This window comes from Cibotium barometz, chromosome 28 (assembly GCF_041138505.1).
Source record: "Cibotium barometz isolate CiBa-2024 chromosome 28, ASM4113850v1, whole genome shotgun sequence".
In the NCBI taxonomy this organism is placed as follows: Eukaryota; Viridiplantae; Streptophyta; class Polypodiopsida; order Cyatheales; family Cibotiaceae; genus Cibotium; species Cibotium barometz.
Genome location: NC_141073.1, coordinates 30,109,130 through 30,136,191, shown reverse-complemented (window position 1 = coordinate 30,136,191; position 27,062 = coordinate 30,109,130). Strand labels below are relative to the sequence as shown.

The 27,062-nt window shown below is 41.1% G+C and overlaps 1 protein-coding gene and 1 long non-coding RNA gene across 2 annotated transcripts; both read right to left on the bottom strand.

The window, feature by feature from the left end:
- Positions 1–512: 512 nt before the first annotated feature.
- Positions 513–1,806, bottom strand: LOC147622728 (uncharacterized). Its single transcript, XR_015269494.1, has 2 exons — positions 1,225–1,806; positions 513–1,013 (listed from the first exon to the last, which is right to left on the bottom strand). It is a non-coding gene; the product is annotated as an uncharacterized LOC147622728 (long non-coding RNA).
- Positions 1,807–1,934: 128 nt separating this feature from the next.
- Positions 1,935–5,814, bottom strand: LOC147622727 (PHD finger protein ALFIN-LIKE 2-like). Its single transcript, XM_086822353.1, has 5 exons — positions 5,381–5,814; positions 5,239–5,271; positions 4,352–4,574; positions 2,504–2,627; positions 1,935–2,427 (listed from the first exon to the last, which is right to left on the bottom strand). The coding sequence occupies exons 1-5, from the start codon at positions 5,469–5,471 to the stop codon at positions 2,170–2,172; spliced, it is 729 nt and encodes a 242-aa protein (XP_086678479.1). The 5' UTR covers positions 5,472–5,814; the 3' UTR covers positions 1,935–2,169.
- Between the last annotated feature and the right edge of the window lie 21,248 nt (positions 5,815–27,062).

The window sequence follows — 27,062 nt, the reverse complement described above, 5'->3', positions numbered from 1 at the left end:
GCAGTATATGTGATTATAATACACATTCATGATTCACACATGACGCTGGTTAACGTGAGCACGACGTCGTACGCAATCACAATACATAATCATGACATTCACACGGGTTGTTAACCACTTCGACAATTAACATGGTTTTGCTTGCCCGTCCTTTCGCAAGGCACTTCATCAAAGACTCCAGTGGAGGAAACAGAGAGGAGAGAGGGAGAGCAACTCTTCTTGTCCTGTACATGCAAGGGCAGAAAACAAAAGAGAGAGACAATCTGCACAAAACGAGTGAGAGATGCATGTAGTGACAACAGTGCATATTTCCCATAACTATATATTGAATTTGATTTTCTAGATTATAGGAAAGCTAAACGAGTATCCATTTTTTTCCTTTTTTTTTTTAATAGAAACACAACATAGGAGGTATTATAATTGATGTTTCTCTCAATTTTAAATCCATGGGAATTTTTGTCAGCACAAATTAAAAGTATGTATGGTTTCATTTTTATCTTCCTCTTTTTAAATTGAGAGATTATTTTTTAAGAGAGTTTTAAAAAACTTTCCACACGCCGCCTCAAGTATCTCACAGATCTGGAGCTGTCATCTGAGAGGGTCAGATCAATCTAGTAGGCATGGATCGTGGAGCTCATTCGGCACTTTAGTGTACTATCTCGTCCAACACGTGAGGTCATCTGACCCATGGCCCCTTGTGGTCTTTTAGCACAGGCGTGCACCACACATCGCCACCAATCACACATTGCCCCACGAGGATGCAAAGATTCAGCATCTTTAACTCCAAAATAAAAGCCCGCCTTTTCCAAGCACATTTCCCTAACTTGCATGCCACTCTAACCTTCTCAAGTTTTAATCACCTCTCTATAAGCTGTACTAATGTGGGCTCCTCTGAAAAATGAAGGGTGAAATATCCAGCTTTTATTCTATAGAGTCGAAGGTAATGATGGACTTTAAAATCTTGTCCCCACATGAATGGCTTCCACCAATGCCCGAAGGACCTCGTGTTGAACCTGCTTAGGACCATCCATCACTTCAATGCTAGAACCCCTTATTTATTTGTGAATTTCCAGAGTGATATGAAGTGTTTTATGTTGCTTTGAAGGACTCGGAACCTCTTGATGGAGGGAGCTTGGGCCTCTTATACATTGCAAAAGGGGAAGCCAAAATGTGTGGTGTGAAAGGTTAAGATATGAAAATCTTTAAAAAAGGATAAAGGCTTACCCTAACAGGCCATTGGAGTGAAGTGATGCAACCGTGGGACAGGCACCAGACGGCAAGCTGTGGGTACAGCATATTTGCAGCAGCTGTCCCTCTAGCAGAATAGGAAGTGCCAACCTGCATTGCGAATCTGAGAACAGTAACTTATGGACAAATTTCATTTTGGGGCCCTGCAGAAACTGACCCCCAATTGGGCATTGGAGACCTACCCAGCCAGCTGCACAAGGAAGACCAGACCATTGCCCAGATGTTCGTGCGAGCGCACATACAGATGTACCTTATCCTATCCTGTGTTACAAACCATCAGATCATTATAACATTTCCTCTATGTCGAAGTTGGGAGACTTCTGAGCTAGGGCTTTTTCTTATAATTGCGCCTGAGTGCAAACAACTGTGCAGCTGGTCACCAGCAGGCATGCCAGCAAGCTATCAATGCATGCCCAGCACAATTTGCAATTATTGTACGCTACTACTACCTACAAGGGTAGGTCATACTAAATCATTTAGTCAGACAGCTTAAACTCTACTAGATTTATGTGTCGATTTGTGTGTCCGGTACACGCACGGTGAGCTCTGCATTTAAAATCGTCCTCAAAATCACATTCTAAAGCTGATGATGCTGTTACCATTCAGTCAAGTAACTATTCAACGTCTCAGGCAAAGAAATCACACTTCATCGAGGTAAACATTTCTAGAGCTCCATCTACTTGCAGTTTACATAATAAAGCCTTAATTAATCAAATGATAGGATAAAGAGATAAATGTTGCTAAGATGAATGTTCCTAAGAAGAGCAAGTGCTCCTAGGCACCCAATTTGGCAAATATATATCCTATCCTGATCCCTTCAATTGGTATATCCTTTGAATCTGTAATTCTGTGAAATTTATAAGTACCCCCTTCACAGACAATCCATGCAAGCCTTCATTCCATTTTTAACCAACACATGTGTCATGGGCGAGGTCTCTTATTTCCAATGCAGGCAGGGCACTTGTACTGGTTGATATATTCAGCTTTAGCTGGAGTGATTTTCACACACTTACCATGATACCACTTCTCACAAATGTCACATGCAATCCAAAACTCATCAGCTGTGTAAGGACCATCACAGGTACCACAGAATGTGTCGCCATGCTCTTCATCGTCTTCTTCTCCTGTGTCTTCCTCTTCTTTGGGAGGAGGCATAGCCACTGGTTTCGATGGCTTTCCCTGCAGATTCCACAACCCCAAATAAGTTTTAAAACTTGAAATGAGTGCTGACTCTTGATGCTATAGGAACACTCACCATCTTTCCAGACAGCTTTGTTTTGTTTCCATTGCTGACTACAGACTTTTCTTTTGTTTGCTTCCTGCCTGAAATCACTTCAAGCACCGTTGGAAGCTCGTTTATCATGTTAAACAGGTGTTTCCTGGACAATACCAAGATGGTGTAAACCATAGTGAGTATATGCCATGAAACGGCGCAAGTAAATACATCTCTCCAAAAAATTTGAAATAAGGGGAGGCACAATTGGCCCATTTAACCAAAAGCTGACACAGCTGCCTGTATACACCTAAGAAGCTCAAACTTGTGCACCCTTTGAAGAATCATCATATCTACTTCCTCATAATGGTGTACATGTGGGGGAGGTATCTATTCCACACATTTGATAAATGATACATATAATTGGGATAGCTTAAGGGAAAAAATACGCAAGCAGCAAAATAAAGATATTTGCCATACAACAATCCAAATGAAAGAACAGGAACTGCAACAACTGAAAAGAATAAGTAAAAAGCAAATTCCAGTTTAAATTGGACGCCCCCATCCCCTTAACTGACAAGTATAGGGCAAGATTAGTAGCAAATTGGTGTAGTCATGGAGCAGTGGGAGCAATTTGCTCAAGCCCTTCCCCAATGGAGCAAGCCTCCTGCACGAGCAAGCCTTGCAAATTTATGAAGGCACTCTCTAGAGGCAATTCAAAGGCTTTTAGGCTTAAGGTCACACACACACACACACACACACACACACAAGATTTCCAAAATAAGCACAAAGTTCAAGGCACACTAAGATGCACAGAGTCCAGACACTAATTCCAGCATTGGTGGCCACCTCCATTAAATCACTGCTCCAACGGCTAAATTGGTGCAGCAAAACAGCTTTTTGTGATTACTGTATAGGCATGGGTTTACCAACACATTGACTCTGCTCTTTCAAAGACATTCAATTGGAGCTTCTTTGCTACCTCCAAGCTATTAAAACAAATGAAACCTCCAAGCTATTTAGATGATCGAACTATGGTCAGGAAGTGATGCAAAAGGTTTTGAACAAAATCAAAAGATCATCATGCAGGTAGTCATCCTAACTCCATAGCAACTAAGACAAATCAAAGTAATAATTAGTAACATCGAATCTGACATTCAGATTGAGCTTCTCCAAGCTCTTGAAATAGATAAAACCTCCAAGCTATTTAGATGATCGAAGCAAGGCCAGCAAGTGATGCAAGAGATTTGAACAGAATCATCATGCCAGGTAGCCATCCTAACTCCATAGAATCTTTTGAACAGAATCAAAAGATCATCATGCCAGGTAACCATCCTAACTCCATAGCAATTGAGACAAATCAGAGTAATAATAAGCATAGTAAACTTGCAGGCAGCTTGACCATCATGAGGCTAAGACTTGACTATGTTAGTAACTACATGCAGGTACCAGCATTCCACATGCCTGGAAACGTTCCTCTGGTCAAGATGCAATAGCATCAATAGAGCAATTATGATACTAAAGTTACACAAATTACCTCCGGCATGGTCTTGAAACGGCAAGAGTGCAATCCAGCGAGATATGTGGAACTATGTGTGCAAAGAAAAACCCCTATTGTCCTTGTGTTAGGCATCAGCATTCAAACAGTCACTCTCTGACCTTCCATTCAGCCAAACATGTTCAGGTATGCGACTACACTGCTACCCAGAAAGTCAGATACACGAAGCTTCAAACTACAATATTTTTTTTACTGTAAATTATGGAACAAATTGTTAATTCTCGTACGGTTCATAGGTCCTAGGTTTCCAAGAACGGGAAAGAGAGAATCTGGTCTGTCAGAACCTTTCTTTCTTCTGAAGACTAAAAAATCAAAGGAAAAAGAAGGAAGACCTCTCATTCTTGTCGAATCGAGCTGCATAAAAGGACGAAACAGCAAGAAGCCAAACGTCGCTGTGCACAGCAACCAGAGAGAGCCAATCCCTACGCTCTAGGCCATCTCTTGGAAAGTTGATGCCCAATGCCGGCTCTGGAAGCTCAGGAGGAACCTCTTCTGCAGGCAAATTCACCTCCCATGTTTCTTCAGGGTAGCCATAGAGGCACAAATTGTCCTTCTCTGCAGAACACACAACACAAGAATATACACCGGGAAGAACTGCATCTGCTGTTTGCAAAGAAAATACGGTCTACGTACAAGATCAGACAATACTTTGTACAAGCTTTCAAACCCTACAACTGGCTTGGAAAAACTTCAATGTAACCCTAAACCCATCAATAAGAGCCTAAACTTGCAGAACCCTGATGAAACCCAAGCAGCCCATCAATAAAAAGCCTACTTACTGAGGAACTAGTTGCGCAAGTGAGCAATTTCTCGCAGTTCACACGCAGAAAACCTAGCACGTTAGCAGACCACGCACACCTAGGTACTCAGTAAGCCAAGCCTAATAAAAGAAAACCCCTCCCGTACGAACCCTAATCTGCAAGAAATCCAACCCTAATCTAAGAGAAATCCTTACGCACAAAACCTATTCTGCAAGAAATACATCACCTGCTAATAACCCGAGCGCAAAACCATGATCTGCTAGCAACCCACGCGCAGAAACCCTAATCTTCTGGCAATTAGTATTTCTACGTGGGTTTTTGTGCGCTCAATTGCTATCAAAATAGGATTTTGAGCGTGGGTTGCTAGATTGCCAGCAGAATAGGGTTTCTCCGCGAGATTGGCAAAACCAAAAAGAAAACACCCGCTTGCAAAAAACCCTGACGGGTCGAAGACTAACCTGGATCGCACTGCTGGTAGAATTCCTCGACATCTGCAGAAGAAGAAAGAGACCAAAGCTTTTGCTAAGAAAAAGAAGAAGCACGCAATGGCGAAGACGGCGCACAGACAAACACACACAGTGAGTGGAAAGAATGACTCGCCTACGGTAAGGGCTTTGATTAGGCCAGCTCTGCGGCCCTTGTAGTCTTTGAAAATCTCATCAACGGTTCTGGGCATAGCAGTTCCTTCCATTGTGTACGCTCGCGCACGCGTGCGTGCAGAATGCAGAAAATCCCTCTTTCTTTCCTTCTTTCTTCCTAAAGAAGGAAGCGGGCGATAGCCGATGCTGCTAGCGGACACACAAAGAAGAGAGGTGTACAAGAAAGTAGAGATCCATCGCTAGCGCAAGAACAGAGCGAATTGGAAGCTCTGGCGATGGCGTCTCTCTGCACACCCTTCTTGGAGAAAAAAATAATAATTCTGTAGACTCCCCCGTTTACTCAACCTACTAGGGCTAATCTCGTAATTCCTTTTAATTAGATATGGGAGGGGGGAGGGGGGGGATGTGAACTTCAGCCTCATAGAATCTTGGTGAACAATTTATGATCCATATAACTCGATTGACAAATACAGACCAATTGCTCGAAATAGGATTTAAACTCAAAGCCTCTCTCCATTCGTGTGTGTGTGGAGAGTGTGTGTGTCTCTCGAGAGTGTGTGTGTGTCTCTCGAGAGTGTGTTTGTGTGTGTGAGAGAGAGAGAGAGTTGAGGGAGGTGACACTACAATGAAGGAGGTGGAGGCTACACTTTATTATGAGGCATTAGGTCTCTCAAGAACATCGAATGGCAAGCGACTCTCGTGTTATCACTTCTAGACGCAATTTGAAATAAGCTCAATGAAACAAGTGCAAGTTTGCTAGAAAAAGTTTGATTATGAGCACTTGTTTTAGTGAAATAGGAATCAAGATATTCTCTAACGCTAATTGTATCTCTTGGAAGTGCTAACAAACTTTTGCCGTAGTGCACACTTTAACCCACTTATTTTAGATTGTGGATGCAATCTAAAATAAGCTCAAAGAAATAAATTGTGCAAGTTTGTTAAAAAAAGTTTTATTATGAGCACTTGTTTTAGTGAATTAGGAATCAAGGTCTTCTCGAACGTTAATTGTACCTCTTGGAAGTGCTAACAAACTTTTGTCGTAATGCACACTTTAACCCACGTATTTAAAAAAACATGTGGAATTCTAAACTAAATTATATATATATATTAATTTCTCTCCTTTTGATGTACATAATCTAGCTCTCCAATTGATCCAAGATGAATATTAATCTAGCTCTCCTATTGATTACTCAACAAGAATTATAACCTTGATTGATTGCAAATCATTTGATAGCTCAATTCAAGATCTCAAAGTGGCCTATCCCCAACTAGAGTGTGAGTGGAGAGAATAATTAAACACACATGTTTAAGAAGCTCAAAGTGTGAGTGGAGAGAATAATTAAACACACATGTTTAAGAAGCCAAAAGTGTGATTTGAATATGTTCTCCCTCTAATTTATTGAAATGTTTTGGCATAGCCCTACTATTCCAATGAAAGAAGAGAAAATAAAACAAAGTATTGGCTTTATAATAGTGTTTATATCATATAATTTGATTGACATGTTTAGCAGTTCATGATGCATTGGCAAAACTTCTATTGAAAGAAGAGAAAATAAAACAAAGTCTTGGCTTTATAATGGTGCTTATATCATATAATTTAATTGACATGTTTTGCAAGTTCATGATGCATTGGCAAATCAAATAAGTTCAAAGAGCATCTTGCATTTTCTTTGTATATGATTTTGTAGAAGAACTCAACAAGATTTAGCATGCACTTTGGTAAAACCTTCCATTGTTCAAAGGAGAAAGAAAATTTTGCATGATATACTAGAATCATTATATGATGCCCTTAGCCCTCTATCTATAATAAGCAATTGTATCATTATTAAACTTTGCATCCATCCATGTTCTATTCCTCTCCTTAATTATAGGTGATGCCAATGAATAAATCTCCTCAATGACTTTAAAGTACTCATGGCTTAAACCATGTTCTATTCCTCTCCTTGATTATAGGTGATGCTAAGAATAAATCTCCTAGATAACTTTAAAGTACTCATGGCTTAAACCATAGAAAGGGAAAGATAAGAGGTGAGTACATAGCACACAAATCTAAAGGACCAATCTAGAGGTGGTTACATAGCACTTCACACCAAGTTTAATACCAATCTAGAGGTGACTACATAGCACTTCACACCAAGTTTAATACCGATCCAGAGGTGACTACATAGCACTTCACACCAAGTTTAATAGCACTTCACACCAAGTTTAATACCAATCCAAAGGTAACTACATAGCACTTCACACCAAGTTTAATACCAATCCAAAGGTAACTACATAGTACTTCACACCAAGTTTAATACCAATACAAAGGTGAGTACATAGTGCACAAATCTAAGGGACCGATCTAGAGGTGTCTACATAGCATTTCAAACCAATCCACAAAGGTCACTACATAGCACTTCACACCAAGTTTATACTATAGCACCCACACCAAATTTAAGGGACAATTGAGAGGTGACTACATAGCACTTCACACCAAATCTAAGGGACAATCCAAAGGTGACTACCTAGCACTTCACACCAAGTTTAGTACCAATCTAATCTCTTACCATAATAGGTATCTTTATCACTCCTAGGTATCCACATCACTCTTAGAAGATCTAGTATTATCATGCAAATCACATGTGCAAAAGGAACGATACACTTAGAGATAGTTATCTTAATAATTAATGATGGGTGCACATTCACATGAAAGTATTGAAATCTAATTTTATCAATTCATAGTAGGAATCAATGCTACTCATAAAAACTTTATTAACAAAGCATGGAAGAGGAGACACAATTCGAAGTTTGGAAGAAGCTGCCTATTTTTATTGGATTTTGTTGAGTAAGTTGACCTTACAAGTTTTTGATAGAACAAGGTTAATTTCCCTTAATGTTCTTTAGCTATTCTTTTATATATATATATGAAAAGATTGGGGGAGGAGAGAGAGCTTGAGCTCTTCCAAGCACACACACACTCATACAATGGATAAGACACACACCAAGAAGAAAGGCTTAAATCTCCTTCTTCTTATTGCTATTAACAGAGGTCTACAAAAGATAAGTGAAAATCAACATAAGTACTAGAATATTATGTACAAACAATCCATGATGTGAACATGCTAAATAGGTGAGCTGGCAGGATATGTATGCCATACAATGGATAAGACACAAGTGAAAATCAACATAAGTACTAGAATACTATGTACAAACAATCCATGATGTGAACACGCTAAATAGGTGAGCTGGCAGGATATGTATGCCATACAATGGATAAGACACACACCAAGATGGAAGGCTAAAACCTTCTTCTTCTTATTTCTCAAAAGAGGTCTACAAAAGATAAGTAAAAATCAACATAAGTACGTACAAGTGGTCCATAATGTGAACACACTAAATAGGTGAGCTAGCAAGATAAGTATGCCATAACTCGATTAGACTAGGTAGGTGTAGTCTAGCTGTAGAATCACTGCGAAGATCCATTGTGTCAACTACCAAACACACCAGTGGTGTAAGGTGAAACGGTCACCTAGGCACATCATGAGTGTTAGCTCATGTTAAACTCCCCCTCAAGCTCAACTCTATCTCCAAGACACCAAGCATAATACAGAATCTGCGAAGCTTCTCTACTCCCAAGGCCTTAGTGAAAATGTCAACTACCTGATCCTCTGTGGGGTGACGTACACAAGATCAACATCTCCTGCCAAGACCTTCTCTCTCATGAAGTGAAAATGGATCTCTTTGTGTTTGGTCCGCACATGAAACACTAGGTTCCTTTTGCTAACTCTATGCTACTAACGTTGTTGCGACTTGCATGTCCACATGCAGCCTCAAATCTCTAAGTAGCTTACATAACCAAGCTACCTCACATGTGTTAGAATTTATGCATCTCAATGTTTTGGGGTTCTACCATTTATTTGGTATTTTATTGTATTTTCTCCTATTTATTTGTCCTGGGCCAGTCAGCCAGCCCTAGAGGCAGTCACCCAGGTCTCTCTTGCAATATATAAGGAGTTTCCCCATTATTCACTCAATCATCCACTTCCCTTGCACAAGTTTAACACTTAGTTGCTAGCTATTGCCATTGTAAAGCTTTATTGTTGTTATAAATGTTGATCTTGTCCAACTCTCTCAATCTCCTTTGCACTCTCTCATAAGTCTTATTGTTTATGCTTCCGCTTGTGCATTCTCCATCATGGTATCATACACTTAGGTCCATGCTACTCCAAGCTCTGCAAATCTACCCACCTTTCTCTTCTTTGCTCTGCAATTTTCTCCATCACTCTTCCGGCTGCATTTCCCAACTGTGCTACGTTTTTAGGTCCAGCCAACCTGTTGTTTGCTGCTGTCGGCCAGCCCCTACAAGCTGCATTTTCTTCTACAGAGGTAAGAGGTGGAGTTGTGGTTGTGTTTTCTGCATCAGAACTTGTTTTTGGGTGAGTTCTTTACATTTGGTGCTACCAGACAAGTGGACTTACATTGTCTTCTTCCTCCACGAGTCCCTGCCCTTTTGGTAGGAGGTTCCCAATGGATCTTGGATTGTTTTGTTGCTATCGCCTCTTGCTCTCTTAGGTTTGAGAGGGGGCTAATTGTTCTTGGTGCCTCGCTTCGTTGGAAAGCACTTGAGAAAAGTGTTTGAGAGTTGAGATTCATTCTTTGTTGCCATGGATACGGGTCCTCCCTGTATGAACAAGGGTGACAAGTTAAAAGAACCCAACTATGCTCACTGGAAGCTTCAGATGGATCTGGTTGGATATGGTTCATCCACAAGGGTTTGTGGGACATTGTTCAGTGCACTGAAAGGAAGCCCGAGAGTCCTCAAAACTCTAGGCGGTGGACTTAGGATCATGAGGATAATTTTGTTGTGAAATTACAAGACTGGGAGAATAGGGACTCAAAGGCACATTCTGTGCTTGTGCAGACCATCACAGAGGAGGTCTCATCGACAGTGCAAACTCTCACTAGTGCTTATCAAGTATGGTCTAAATTGGAGGATCTCTTTGCTCAAGATTCATCGACGATGAGGGCAGTTACCTTGCAAGGGCATCTCTATGGTTTGTTATTCCCAGAAAGCAATTGCATGCAGTCTTTTCTCATGAAGGCCAAGGTTATCCCCATGACCAGTTTTACTGGCTATGAGTGCTGCTTTGTTCTCTTCTCAGCTAGCTACTCTTATCCTCACCAAGCTTCCTCCGGACTATGATGTGATTTCTCGATTTTTGCGATGCCAGGTCTTATCCACTCAGTTGGATTTTGATGATCTTAGCTCCCTACTTTTGGAGGAGTCCATTCTCATCTCACAAGGTAAGTTGAAGGTGGCAGTCAACAGTTATGACCAGGCACTTTCCTCAGTTCAAAAGAAAGGTCGGAGTCATTGCTTTACTTGTGGAAAAAGAGGCCATCTGTCCAAAGATTGTTTGTCCAAGAAGAAGCACAAGACCAAGGGCAAGGCCTCATCTCAGAGAAAAGGCAAAGACACAACACAGGATAGTAATACAGATTCTAGTACCACTTCTAGGGCTCCTAGGGCGCTTCTGACTCACGAGAACCCAGATGGTGTACTTCCCTAGTACACATGCAGTTTCCCCCATGTGCTTCCAGCCAAAAGAGGCTTGTGGGCGGGAGAGGGGGCTGATTACAGCTCCACCTACTAGGGCATGGGGACTATGATTCGGACATGGTTATCTTTGGTACACCGGAGATTATGGACTTGGTCGATTCCAAGTTCATTGTTCGAGGCTTTTGGGAAGTGATGTGTTCCGTCCACTATTGGGGATTATGGGCACGATGTGTCCAGCAGCTCATCATCTATTCTTGGAGTTCACTGCACACTTGTGTAGGAATTCGTGGCTAAGCAAAGTTCCTTGCTATTCATGGTGGCATCTTATTTCGAGGAAACAGGTTGGCGGGTGCTCTCTCCAAGGTGATTCCAGTATTCGCGATGCTTGAGGGTCCATGGTTGCATCTTCATCGACTTATCTTCTTCTGACTCTTGCACTGCAAAGGGGGTGTTAGAATTTATGCATCTCAATGTGATGGGGTTCTACCATTTATCTGGTATTTTATTGTATTTTCTCCTATTTAGTTGGCTAGGTGTTTCTTGCACTATATAAGGAGTTCCCCCATTATTCACTCAATCATCCACTTCCCTTGCACAAGTTCAACACTCAGTACTGCTGGTATCGCCATTGTAAGGCTTTACTGCTATTATAAAAGGTGATCTTGTCCAACTCTCTCAATCTCCTTTGCACTCTCTTATAAGTTTTAGTTTATGCTTCTGCATGTGCATTCTCCATCAACATGTTGCCATCACAACACCTCTATACTTTGCCTCTGTACTTGACAAGGTAATTGTTGGGCTGCTTCTTTCTACTCCATGTAATAGCACTACTCCCAATGGAAAACATAAACCCACTAGTAGATCTTCTGTCTAAGATGCTACCAGCCTAATCTGCATTAATGTATCCATACATCTGCAACTGTATATACCAGCCTCATAGAAGAGGCCATAATCCACTGTGGACCTCACGTAGTGTAGTATGTGCCTCACACTATCCAATACACCTTCCAAGAATTTGCATAAACTGGCTCTCCAACCCAATTGTATAGTTCATGTCTAGCATAGTGATCGTCATGTAGATCAAGCTACCCACTATCTTCCTATCCATAGTAGGATTCTCCAAAATTGTACCTGCATTTGCACTCAATTTGCCATTCTGATCCAATGGTACAAAAATGGAGGTACAGCCATCCATACCATATTTAGACATGTTCAATACATATTGTCTATGTGAGATAGCCATATGCCCTCAGGCATATTTGGACAACATGTTCAATACATATTGTCTCTTTGAGATAGCCATATGCCCTCAGGCATCCTAATGACTTCAATACATATTGTCTCTGTGAGATAGCCATATGCCCTTAGGCATCCTAATGACTTCAATGCCAAGAAATAATCTCAACTCACCTAGATCCTTCATGTCAAACTTCTTGTTGAAGGAGACCCTTTACATTCTCAACTTCCTCTTCATTGTCAACCCCTATAATATAATCAACCACATAGATGGTGATGACCACAATCCCCTTATCACTCCTTCACACATAGAGTGAATGATCAGCCCAGCAGCATGCCATATAAATGCCAATGGTGATATAAGATATTGGGCAATCTTACCATGCCATGCTCTCGATGCTTGCTTCAAGCTATACAAGGCTTTACATAGCTAGTACACATAATCTGGGTGACTCAAATCCTCATAACGAAGTGGCTATTCCGAATATACTTCTTCTTACAATTCACCTTGCAAGAACACATTCTTTACATTCAATCTTTTGACGCAAGAACACATTCTTTACATTCAATCTTTTGACGCAACCACTACCATTACAATAGCTCTCACCATTTCCATCTTGGCAATGGGATCGAATGTCTCCTCATAAAATCAATGTCATAGGTCTGAGCATAACTTTTGGCCAATCTTGCCTTGTACCTGTTAATGTTTCCATCTGAGTTGTGCTTCACTTTGTAGATCCACTTATATCTAATAGCCTTTTTACCCTTAGGCAAAGGCACCAATTTCCATTATTTGCATCCGTGTAGCCATTCCTTCATCCGTGGCTTTCTCCCAATGTACATGCCCAACAACATCCTCATCAAAAACACGTGGGTTCAACCTCCTACACAAAAAATGCCATGTATGCATAATGGCGAGCTACATAACCATCACATGTCAATCTTTGAACAAGGTTTTTGACCCTACCTGACTGGCATGGTCATGTCTTTCATAAAATAGACCCACACCTTCCTTGTGTGGTCACATTAATGAAAGGTACATAGTAATGGCATCCTCCCATTGATGTCATCTTTGTCTCCTCATACATCTAAGTGCACCACATCAAGTGCTCTCTTACTTACATTCTTGTCATGTAGAAATACATTTTTTGTTTGCTTTCCAAACTAACATGCTTTACATACTTTATGCATTCCATCCACCTTAAACTTTGGCTAACCTGTAACAAATTATGAATTCTGCATAGACTTCAATCGCTGCTCATTCACATGACCAATACATTTGTGCCAGATGTCTATATCGGCACAACATGTACACATTATGCAAACATAACATCTTTCACCTCAAGCATGCTTACATCCAAAGTACACATTCTGCCCACTCTTTTGCCCACTATACCCAACCGACATTTGTTGTTTAATTCCTCAACATAGCAACCCTTAAGGTTAAAGTATAACTACAAACCCTTCTCAACCATCTATCCCAACAGAAACCAAATTCGTTGTTATATTAGGCACATGAAGTACATCAACTAAGTACCTCATCTTGCCATCCTACATAGCCAATGGCACATTCCCAATTGGATATACGCTTGCTTACAGTTACAGTTTCCATTCCCCTTGCTTCCTATTGCTCTAACACCTAATAGGATTTGATGTCTTGCGCAACTTCTGCTTCTAGGCACTGTGATTCAGCTTCAACTTGCAAGAGGCTGCCCTTTATCTTCTTTTGTTTCTTGGTTCTCTTACCATCCTTCAGCTCTTGGACTAGCTCCTTAGTCTCCTTTAGGATCGCTTGTTGTGATTGTACCTTGCTTGGTATTTCTGTCATAAGACTTTAGAAATTCCACACATAATTGTGGGTTGATGGTGTGGGGGAAAGAACCTTTGCCATTTTGCCAAGTCCTACCTTCTCTAGCTTGTTCTTGACTTCGGTATCTTCTAAGATCTTCAAACACTCCGGGCTCTAATACTAGAACATAATCTTCCCGTGAGATGTCTGAATGTCTGTGGATCACGATACCTTGGAATTCATGTGCATACGGTCCAAGGTAAGTGAGCTTGGTGCCGCATGGTGCTCTTTTCCTCTTTTCTACTTGTGGCCCTGTGGTATTGACCTAAGATCTTCAAACACTCTGGGCTCTAATACTAGAACATAATCTTCCCGTGAGATGTCTGAATGTCTGTGGATCACGATACCTTAGAATTCATGTGCATACAGTCCAAGGTAAGTGAGCTTGGTGCCGCATGGTGCTCTTTTCCTCTTTTCTACTTGTGGCCCTATGGTATTGACCTGAGTTACAACCCCTTAACCTTTGGGTCGGAAGTAGCAGATGAGACCATCTATAACATGTGAAAAGAACATCAGTCATTGTGAGTGACTGGTAGGAGCTCACGGTCCTCCTCTTTTTTTTTGGGTGGGTGTTTGTGTGTGTGTGTGTGTGTGTGTGTACATTTATGTTTGATGGGAAGAGTGTCAGTGGGGTGAGCAATGAATCAATAAAGGGTGTGTATTAGTGTTTGTTAGGAATTAGTCCTAATCCGTGAAGTAGCTGGCCGTGAAATGGCTGAGTGTGAGGTGTTAACTCGTAAAGGGTTAGCACATGAAAGATTAGTTCGTGAAAGCTTCACCCGTGAAGGGTTAAAGCATGAGCTATTAACATGTGAAGTGTAAAGATGTGAGGGGTTAAAGCGTGAAAGCTTAACTCGTGAAGGGTTAAAGTGTGAAGGCTTAACCTATGAATGTAAGGGCAACCACCTACAACTGCACTTCTTCTTCGCTACTCTCTACTCCACCCAACCACAACCAAAAGAATAGACACCCCAAGATTGGACCCCCAACTCTTTTATTAGCACAGTGCCCTTCACACATGCCTGGACACTCTTATTAGTGCCTGGTCACACTAGGGTCGATATCGATCTCTTGGCTCCCCTGAACCCTGCACGTGCCTTGCCCAGACGGTCGAGCTCTCTAGGCTCCTACTAATTCCATTGGCATGACATTACTCCCCTATTAAGAATAGTTTTCATCCTCAAAAATGAAATTCGGGAACCTCTTCCTAGGTAGAATCTTCTTTTAGTCTATCCTTCCACTTGACTAAACACTCTTCTCATATATAGAGTGTTGAGTTCTTTTCTCTTGGAAATCCAAGACTTTTTCTTGTTCATGTGTTAAGGATGGGGGTTCGATAAGTTCTACTAGGATCTCTTGACTAGCGAGATTATCGTCATCACCCAACTTCTTTTTCAGCCTACTGACGTGAAAAACTGGATGAACTTTAGAGCTTTCTGGTAAAGCTAACTTATAAGAAACACTACCTACTTTTTTAAGTGTTGTAAATGGACCACAATACCTTGGAGATAGCGTTGGACTTCTCCCTATTTTCAAAGATTCAGAGTGTGCGGGAACCTTTAAAAACACTTTATCACCATCTTCACAGATGATTTGCGTACAATCTTTGTCGACATAATATTTAGCATGGTCCTGTGCTCTCTTAACATTGTCTTTTGCAATCTTTGTCATCTCTTGGAGATCTTGAAGAAAATCTTTAACCTTTTGTATCTTTTATTTCTTGAGTCCAATGGCCATGGGGACTCTACACTGGACTCTTCTGTTGAATATCTGGTATAATTGTTAGCAAATCAATATAGGCAAATAGATATCCAACTGGTTTGCTCCTTAATTATGCTCGTAGCATATCCTTTTGGATTTGATTGACTCTCTTGGTTTAGACCATCGCTATGGACGATTAACCGTACTCAAACTTAGCATTGTATCCAATATTTTGAACATAGTATGCCAAAACAACTATTAAACTTTATATCGCTATCACTTACTATGTTGGCAATCAGCCCATATATATATGCGACTGATATACTTAGTGAATAGCCAAACTAACTCTAGCTTACTCACTGTCTTTTTGTTGGAATGAACCAACACTTTTTAGTCAACAAATTCCTGATTATCCAAACCGAATCTTAGTCCCTATTCATTGTGGATAATCCCTTAGAACTCTCGAGTTTTACATCTTACTCATTGTTTGACCATATACTTTACTTCCTTTGGCCAAATCTTTATATTTCAAGTGTTGACTAGCTTGAAATATCATTGGATGAGAAACTTCTCAACCAATTACTGGTCAGCCACTTTTTGATTACCTCATCCTCATTATCTACCAGTGTCCCATACCACCTAGTAACAACAAGATACTTTTGGCAATTTACTATTGCAACTAGACCCTCTTAAATATGGACGTCCTTTGGCCAATAACTCTTTTTATATCTCACTAATTAAAGTGGGACAATTTCATCTCGAAAATTCTTTTTATGGTAGTCGCAAGCTTTAAAATTCTGATTGGAATGGTGAATAGGGATCCCAACATCATATCTACCATCTAAGGAATCATGTCACTTATCAGACACTACTCTCTTTACGAGACTTACCGCTAGTGGTTGTGCCTAGACAATGGGGCCGCTATACTTTCGGATGAGTACCATCTCATCATTATGGCACACCACACATGGGCATCATGTGGATCATCAACACAGTACTCCTTAAGTTATTACAAGCAATCACTCTTTTCTTTAAGTTGAAGATTAAACGCTTGGCAGCTCTGTTTGACGAGCCTTTCAACTTCTTTTATCTAGATAGCCATTTGATACTCATAAGACCAAAGACTATTTCAAACTAGGTACCATACCAATGACACTGTTGCCTTAACATACACACCATAGCATACGATTCTCTTTCATTCTAAGTACTTTTCTTGGACCTTGTCCAACTTCTTACGGAATAGGTTTACCATCTTACAAAGAATAGTTCCTATGCCATCATAATCATATCCGTTTCCACAAAGGTTTAACTTGGGTGATCATTCTATAGCAAAAGCTAAAATAAGCTTCTAGAAATAGTAATATTGGGGACTTTCCCCTTTCCTTAAAGTTGATCTGTCCTCTAAAAACTAATAGATAAAATCGTAAAGAAACATGCGATTAAAGTTGAATAACCAAAAGAAAGAAACCCACTCAAACTGCAAGAGTGAAACCCACTCAAACTGCAAGAGTGAAAGCTTCTTAAATACCCACTCAAACTGCAAGAGTGAAACCCACTCAAACTGCAAGAGTGAAACCCACTCAAACTGCAAGAGTGAAAGCTTCTTAAAGTTGAATAACCAAAAGAAAGAAACCCACTCAAACTGCAAGAAAGAAACCCACTCAAACTGCAAGAGTGAAAGCTTCTTAAATACATATAACCACATGCTGAAATTTTGTCCCTTGGAGTTGATCAAACAAATCATCTATTTGTAGAAGGATGCTTGTTCTTAATCGTGATTTGATTCAAACCATGGTAGTCTACACATAACTGCATAGACCCATCTTTTTTCTTCACCACTAGAATTGGCAAAGCCCAAGGCGAAGTGCTTGGTCTAATGAATCCACCTTTAACGTAGTCCTTTAACTGTCATTTGGCTACTTGTGCTTCCTTTAAACTAAGTCGATAAGGAGGCTTACTTACTGGCTTTGAGCTAAGCATCACTTCTATTGGATGCTCAACATCGCGGACAAGAGATAATCCTTCCGGTAATTCATTTAGAAACACATCTTTAAATTGTTGTAACAATTGCTTTAAGGATTCATTAACTTTTTATTGTTAACATGCTTTGATTGAATAGAAGGCATGTAAATACTATATGCTCACTTAAACCACTTATGTTTTCACATGAGAAAAAAGAAATGACATCATCAAGAAGCATGTAGCACAAAAAGATGTTTTCTACTTCATTAGCTTGTACAAGACGATTGAGTTCCATAGAGCATCTAAGAGGTGAGGAAGGTACATCATGTTCACCTTGCAAGCGCACTTTCTTACCATCTACTTAAAAGTATTATGTAAATAACTTCCAGACAAAGATGGACCAATGCTATATAACCACTCTTGACCTAGAATAACATTCGCGCGAGTGATACGTATAACTTGTGAATCCAAATACATCTCATGATCTTGAATGACTAATGGAATATCACGAACTACAGACATCTTTGTCTCCTTTTCTTTTAGCTTGGGACATTGTCGTTTACTATGAACCTTTTCCATGCAGTGAAAACATAAATTTTCTTTTTTACCTCTTTCAAAATCTTGGTGCGTCAAAAAATTTTGTGGTCCCTTAGGCTTCTTAGATTGGTCATTCTTTTGGTTAGGTTCCTTTATTTTATTTTGATCTTGATGTTGGAACCCTTGGACACATTAGATGTCTGTTGTGCATTCTGTGCATGCTTTTTCTTTTCGATAGTGTCGTCAAAAATTTGAGCAAACTTTATTGCTTCTTCTAGAGTTTTCGGCTCATTTGTTTACCATGATTCTTATAGTACAAATCTAATCCGCAAATAAATCCATGAATTTTCTGAAAATCATCCATACCTTTCAACTTGAGAATAACTTGATAATTGGAGATATATTGAGTCAATGTGAGATTTCTCATCTCATAATTGTCCCATGCTTCCCAATTACAATCTCTCATTCTCTAGAAGAAATTCTTTCATGAATACACTCTCAAATTCAGTCCATATAGCAGGTTGATTTTTGGACTTAAAGCTCATCCACCACTTGTATGCTTTACCTCCTAGAGTTAAGCTCGCTTCAAGCGCGTGTATCTCCTCTAGAGTACAACGCAATCGATGCAAGTCCTGCCACTTTTGTAAGAAAGTGTTGACCACATCCTTATTGCGTTCCTTTTCCTCCCCATTAAAAGTTGGAGGTTTCAAATCTTTTAGAATAGCATCAGCATCTCTAGAATGAAATGTACTGACATTAATGTTGCCCCCTTGGGCGGGAGCCACTTGCATCCCTCCCACTGAAGCACTTATAGTGGTAGAAGCTTGCATATTATCTTTTAACTCCTGTGAAGAAAGAGAAGTATCTTATCATACTTGGCCTCAATGTCCAAAGTACGGGACTCTAGAGCTTTAAACTATTTAGTGCTAACCATTATCATCAAGTAAATCATCATTGGTCATCGCGAGACAGTAGGATCGACCATTGTCTTCTCCATGTCTGATAGGATCTCCACTTACGGATTTACTAGGGTTATTAGACTCCATGTGAACCCTCTAAATGTGATGCAAAAGAATAACACAAGCACCAAGCTCTAGGAAAGCAATCGAGTTGTCAGCTCAAAGTGAAATCGTCATTACGGTATGCTTGAAGCTAAGAGTTGTTGTGGCCTCTCGATTGTTGTAAAAATAGCCTCAAATCTTCACTTGGCAACTCCTCCATGGGAATTCGTTGTAGAATACCTCCCGATCTCTGTCATGGGAACCAAATTTTGGAAACAAAGGTTGAAATTGCTTTGGCTGTGTGGGAACAACCTCTTATCTCTCCCCCTTTTGAAACTGCTTTGGATATGTGGGAACAGCCTCTTATCCCTCCCCATTTGAAACTGCTTTGGTTGTGTGGGAATAACCCCTTAGATGCAACGGTGCTTTGGCTGCGTGGGGATAGCCCTTGGATACATTGTGGGAACAACCTCTTATCTCCAAAGGTTTAAAGACCTTTAAATTTTTTTTCTTTTAGAATTATTTTTTTAAAAAGCAAAAAAATCTCGGAATTTTCCCTGCAAGACAACAGCGTCTGGGTTCCCTTCAAGACGCCGACTTCTGAAGGCTTTTTTTTTAAATAAACCAAATACGTAGTGAATTAATTAGAAAGCCAAAAAATACATCAGATCACCCAAGGAAAAGGTGATAAGCTAGGTGAGTATTCATATACATCAGGACTCTTCAGACAAAAGAAGTAAGCTGGGGGTGGGTAGCCATATACATTAGGACCTTTTACACAGAAGTGTTGCCACACTGACCAGGCTAACATAATGATTTACAAATTATCAATTTCCGCCTGTAGCTTAGCCACAAATTCATGAGCTTTTTCAAATCTCCTTGTTGCCAGGTCATGTATGTCATCAGAAAGCTCCTGTAACCATTCGTGTGTGATGTTCATTGTTCGATCCTCTTCCAATGCCTGATGGGAGTCACTGTCTTGTTCACTGTAAAACTTCACTGCATCTTTAATCACCCCAACGCGCCGCCTGTAAATTCTTACCCTGTCCATCTTGAGAGTAGAATCCTACACTACACATCCAGAAAAGAGGGCTTTCAAGCTGAGAGCCTGAAAAGCAGTAGTAAATAGAACATTATTTCTGAAGGACCATATGACCTAGAGAAATTCTGCCCTTGTTCCAATATTCAGAAATCAAAGTCACCGAGTCTCCTAATATCAGTTGTTTCCAAGAGGTGGGAAATCCTAATGTCCTGAACAAAGGGGCTAAAATTGGGGAGTTAGTTGGGCAATTGAGGAAAAGATGGGGGAATATCCTCAACTGACTGTTTACATCTTGTACATAATCCATCACTCTGACCCACTTCCTTGCTTTTGGAACTAGTCCATACAGCTTTGTGGAGCAAAAGCCATAGCAAAACTGAGTGTTTGGGCTGAATGTTACTCTGCCAGATGCTCTGGAACTTAAAAGCCCACTGTTGTCTGTCCAGTGCTAAGTGCCATCTCCTGTTTAATGTGACATGTAAAGGAGGGACCAACTCTCTTGAGCATGAGGGAGGGTTTTTAAGGGAAGCGCCTCCTTTCCATATTACATCTCTGAAGGATGGAGAGCTATCAGTCTCAAATATCCAATACAGATCTTTAGGGAACATAGATATTCTGTTAGCTATCAGTTGAATTTCCCAAGGTTGGAAGGGAATAGAAATGAGTAACTGTTCAGAAGAATACCACCTGTTGTTGTTCACATCCCATAGATCAGACCAGGTCCTAATACCTTTCTCATGAACTCTTTTGGCTGTTCTAACCTGGGGTGGGGGAAGCAGAGGAATAGGTGGCTTGGACCACCAGATGGATTCTTCTTTTCTGATGGTTTGATCCTTTCTATTATCATTTCTAAACTGAAGCAAATGTCTCCATCTGTTCCAAGCCTTCCAGAGGGACTTGAGAAGGAGGGACCCCATAGGAGTGACTTCAGCTGGGCCAAAAAAGATGGTAACCCAAGGGAGATTGGCCCACTGTTTGTGTTCTTTGAGATAAAACTGATTCAGCTTCCTAAACAGAAGGAAAGCCCAGTCAGCAGAGGGCTGGTCCAACGCTCTGATTATAACTTTGATAGCAAGTTTGTCTGCCCACCCTCTTAAATCTCTGACTCCTAGGCCACCTTTATTCTTAGGGAGGATGCAGATTTCCCATTTCACCTTAGCAGCACCCTTCTTGTTAGGATCTCCAGACCACAAAATTCCTACATATCTTGACCACTTCTTTCAAATGGCAATCTGGGGGTCTCCAACAGCTGAGAAAGAATAGAAGGTAGGCAGAGATGAAGTGGTTGATCACAAACACTCTGCCTGCAATATTGGCCTGATATCCCAGCCATCTGTTCAGCTTTCCTTTAAATCTCTCCAGCACCCATTCACATCTCTGCTTCATAGTAATGCCAAAGCCCATAGGGATGCCTAGTAGCCTAAAGGGCTGTCCTTCTGGAATAATAGTGCATCCCTGACTTGCCATCCATTCAGGAATGGGGGAGACGAAGGACCTGACTCCAGTTTTATGGTGGTTAATCTTGGAGCCTGAGGCAGAGCAAAAAATACCCAATGCCTTCGAAAAGTTCTTCAGGGAGCTTTCTTCGTTTTTCAGCAGAGCATTTGTGTCATCAGCAAACTGAGATAGGGAAAGCTGTTTGGAGGAGTTGGGGAGGTTGATTCCCTTTATCAATTGTCTTTCCATACACCCTTTGATTAAGCAGTTAAAGCCATCTCTTGCTATGGCAAATAGCAGTGGGGCTAGGGGGCATCCTTGCATGACTGACCTATTCAAACTGAAGGCTTTAGAAAGCATGCCATTGATGGCAACTTTAGCATGTGCATTTCCCAGCAAGGTCTGGACAAAACCCACCAAGTTCTCCCCAAATCCCATGTGGGAAAGGCTTTCCAAAATGAAGGACCATTCCAGTCTATCATAAGCTTTGTCATAATCCACTTTGACAAACACAAAGTCTTGTTCAGTCTCCTCAGTATGTTCAATCCCTTCCCAAAGTACAATTACTGCTTCAAGAATCCTCCTCCCTTTAATGAACCCTTTCTGCTCTTCACTAATCCACTTGGAGAGGTGGCTGGAAATTCTATTGGCAACAGCTTTGGCAAAAATCTTGTACCAAGTGTTCAGGATAGTAAGTGGCCTCCAGTTTCCCAGCTCATCCTTTGGGCCTCTTTTATGAATCAGCTTAATAACTCCTGTGTTTATAAGGTTAGGAAGTGCCTTGTACTTCACAGATTCTTCCCACACTTTCAGCAGGCAGGGAGTTAACTCCTCTTTATACACCTGGAAAAATTCAACAGGTAGTCCATCCAAGCCGGGGGTTTTATTGGGCTTCAACTGTTCAATAGCTGCATACAGGTTAGCCTGACTAATCGGAGAATCAATCAGGGGAACAGCCTTAGCTGGGATGACTTTATTCCTAACCTCCCAAATTAGATCCCTATTGGCTCTTACTTCTGCTGTAACTTCTTCTTTTGGGCTGAAGAGAGCTTCAAAGTGTTTTTTCACAAACTCCAAATTGTGGGTGTCTGATTCAGCTGGACCATTTTCAGTCAACAATCTTGGCATGAGTTCCTTGACATTCTTCTTCCTCAGGACTTCTGGAGGCTTTGTTTTCTCCAAACGATTATGTGTGATGATGGCTGATCGTTAGCATATCCACCAAGAGGCAGGCGTCCGCTTGGCTGTTGTGCCGGCGGTTGTATTGGCATCAATAGCTGCCAAGGCTGGCTGATGGCCGGCTGGTAACGTTGGCTGCGTGGCTATGCTCGCTAGTGTATGACATATATATGCTAGCCAATTATATCTGGCTACACAGCGTTATGGCCTGCCGCCAGTAATAGCTGGCTTTCTCACCGATGCTGTGGGAGTCACCTGCTTAACGGCCTGTTTTTTTAAATTGCAATTATAGCAACAGGCTGACTTTTATGCTCAATTAGGTGGGTGGTCTCCTGCTCGAATTGTAGCGGTCACATTGAAAGATCTTCAATGCTCTGATACCAGTGTAAGGGGAGCCACTTACAGTTGCACTTCTTCTTCTTCACCCACAAGGGTGGTGAGAGCTCTCTACTCCACCCAACCATAGCCAAAGAAGAGACACCCCAAGATTGGACCCCCAACTCTTTTATTAGTATAGTGCCCTTCACACGTGCTCGGACACTCTTATTAGTGCCCGGTCACACTAGGGTCGGTATCTGGTCTCTTGGGTCCCCTGAACCCCGCCCGTGCTTTGCCCGAAAACGGTCGGCCTCTCTAGGTTCCCACCAATTCCGTTATGAATAGTGAAGGGCTTAACTCATGAACTAGCAATTTTGTCAATTCGTGAAATAGCAGGTTGTGGTGTCATGATTAACAATGTGAAATAAGTGTTAGTGGTTAGCGCTTTGGTCTCGGGGGGTGCACTACCAGCAGAAAACCCTAGGTATCACTGGCGTTCAATAGGTATTTAAAAAACCCCTTAACTAAAATTTTTTCCCCAATAAAATAACCCCTATTTACTTATGAACTTATGATTTTTTTTCAAAAGTTGAATAAAAAAACCCATCTTGTTAATGTAATCCTGTTAAATTTTCTCAATGTATCTACTTAAAAAACCCCTCCTGTAAAACTCACGTGGTACATTAATATTTTTTGAGGTGAACCCCCCGAGGCTTTGGTACGAGAAAACAACTTTAAGCGATTGGTGAATTGTTATCCAAACCAAGAGTTTAGTTTGGACTTTGTGAAATAGCAAACTGCTATTTCACAAGTTTATTTCTTTATGTCATTTCAGTGGGTTCGGTGTGGGAGGTGTCACCTTCTAAAGTGGAGGGATGATGAAAACAAGAAGGGAAAGGATAGATGCAAATCGATTAAGAGTTGTAAAATGTAGCAATGTGTTTGAATGTGTCACCTAAGAGATCAAACAATGCTTTTCTGCAAACGAATGAAATAATCGAAAGTGTGTGAGGAGCTCCTACCTGAGAATCGATGGTCTTAAGTAATCAAATGACGATGAACACCAACCAAATGCACTCCAGAAGACGATGAAGATGATGATGCCAAGAAGAAGAGATGGAAAAAGATGTATTTATGATCTAGCCAGCGACCTCGACGATCAACTTAATTGGGTATGCCATGTGTCTACCTGCGATTTGTGGAGGGTTTTTGACCATTTCACGATGTGAACTGGCATGAGTTGGTTTACAATGTGAACTATTTTGAAGTGCTTCACGACGTGAAACAATCCTAAGCATTTCACGACATAAACTAGCCCGAACCGGTTCATGACATGAAACAGCTTCTTCCCTTATGCATGCAAATATTTGTACCCTATGGATTCCTATATGCTCAAACACTCCAAGGCCACACATTATGGATTCAGAAGAGTAGAAGAGGACACGTGAAATGAATGAATATATTTCACGGCATGAAAAGAATATCCCTTTACCGGAGTTGGGTATCCCTTGTCATCCTTCTCCTTTTATTGCCCCACGAGAACCAATGTTGTACTTTGGAGCCTGTGGGCATGTGTTGTTGTAACCGCTTGAGTTTAGAGTGAGAGCTTATGATTTTTCCTTCCATCCAGTGGAGGAGTACATCCACCCAATCCTGGTGAACCTGTTTTGTTTCTTGTGCATGTGAGTGCATGTGTTCTTTACCCTAGTCCAAAACTTGGTTCAGCTTTGCTCACCGTATGAGCAAAAGACCACAGTGCACGAACCCTCTCTTAAAGCTAAAACCTTTTACTAAAGTCCACGCAAATGGGGGGGGAATTGTGAGATGTCCTTAACACAAAAATGTTTTGCAAAAGGGGACAAGGGCTGCTATAAGTCTTTGCACACCGGGGGGGAGAAGAGTTAAGCACACTGCCTCCTAGCAAGAGAGGGATAGAGGAAAATTGCCTCCTAGCAAGAGGGGGATAGAGGAAAATTGCCTTGTCTGAAAAGGGGCAAATGAAGGGGTGTGAGAGGGGTGGCTACAAGGGGCGGTTGTACTACAGCAAGTACACTGCACAGGGATGGACGGCGGCACAGCAGAGCATAGGCTACGCAAAAATGCGTGTTGCCCATGGAGCACCCTGGGGATTTATATAACCGTGGGGTGCAGGTACGGGCGTTGCGCAAAGCAAGGACGAAAGGACGATGTACCAGTAAAGGCTGTAGATCAGTGGCCTGCATGGGTCTAGGGGAAAGGTACGGTGTCGGTTTAACAGCAGGCAGGGAAAGGAGTGGTACGCATGTATGATGTACCTTATCTGGTCAGGGGTAGCATGGGTGTCCATGTAGCGGTATGTGTGGACCGTCCTTTGGTTCTTGTGCGACCATCGTATGGGCACCCTGGTAAGTGTGTACGGTCTAAATTTTTGGGGCGGGTCCCCAAATTTGGGGCACTGGCCTCGATTTGCGTGCCGGATCACCCGGGGGCGAATTTTTTTTTTGTCCGAGAGGTTCTCCTGGTCGTTGGGGTTCAGACCGTTCGTCAATCGGACGCCCGATTGTGCATTTATTAAGGCTTAAGGTTATCGCTTTTTAACTAAAAATGACTGAAATTTACGTATAAGCTTGATCCGATGTCCGTTTTGGATGCTGTAAAATCGTATATTAGGGTAAAATCACGCGTTGATTCCACATTTGGGCTCAAAATTTAAAGATTCTAAGTAAAAATGACTCAAATAATAAAATCATTGATTTTTATACCATAAAAACTCATAAATTTATCTATTACATGGACATTTCTTTATTAGAGTGAAGATGTGTATGTTACAGATTATCCCAACAATAGAGTGACCAATCACCCCTATGTGGTAGAAACATTTACTCTCCACTTTGATAAGCCTTAACATGTTAAGCAAGGAGGACTCATACATACATTCTACCTTATTAATGTAATTATAATCTCTAAACCAAGACAAAGGTGACGGCCAAAGGAACATCCAAGGTTGCCAATAAGCAAAAAACCTAGGTTTTGACTTCAAAGCAAGCAACTAAAGAGCTAGAGGTTGCAAGCCCTAGAAGCTATAGTATCCTCTAAAAGGCCAATGAACAAGAACCCAAAGGTCCAGAAGAGGAAGACCTCAATGTATAAATGCTACACATAATCAGTTGTCAAGGGCAATGATATCATGACCATCTCCGAAGCTACCTCCCTTATGCGGAGGCACCCAATGATCTCTCTTGCGCAAGCCCACTCTTCCCAAACAAAGTGTTTTGGATAATAGAGCTCCAAATTTACCTCCCTTGTGCAGAGACAGCCAATGATCTCTTACTTAAATCCACTCTTCCCAAAGAAAGGGTTCACTATCGACGCGACAGCCTGCTAGCTCAATGCTAATAACCACCAGCAAATTCATGATGGCCCATCATGATTAAGAGCTCCTACTTGGATAATAGGTTTTCTTTGTAATTATCATGGAGGACAATGAGTAGTATGCAATTCAGTCCATGTATGTAGGAAAACAAAGTGTGTATTGGAAAAAAAAAGAAGATAATACATAAGTTTTAATTTGGATACTATAATCTTGCATTTTATGGCATAGAGAGGCTTAGTTGGTTTTGGCATGAATGAAGTTCAAAAGTTTCTAGTTGTCCTATCCGCCGGTAGGTCTATGATCTGGAAAGTGAGTAGTTTACTATGTTCCACCTTGTACTAAGCCTCTTGTGTATTTTTTGTAATATTCATGCTTTTGGACTTTCTCTCTCTCTACCTTCTCCAAAAAAATAGAAATTGGCTTTGAAACAATCTTGGGAGTGAAAAGCATCTAATCTCAAATCTATCCTTATAGGTAAAACAATCTCATGACATATGAGCTATGGTGTTATAGGTTATCCAAGCTTG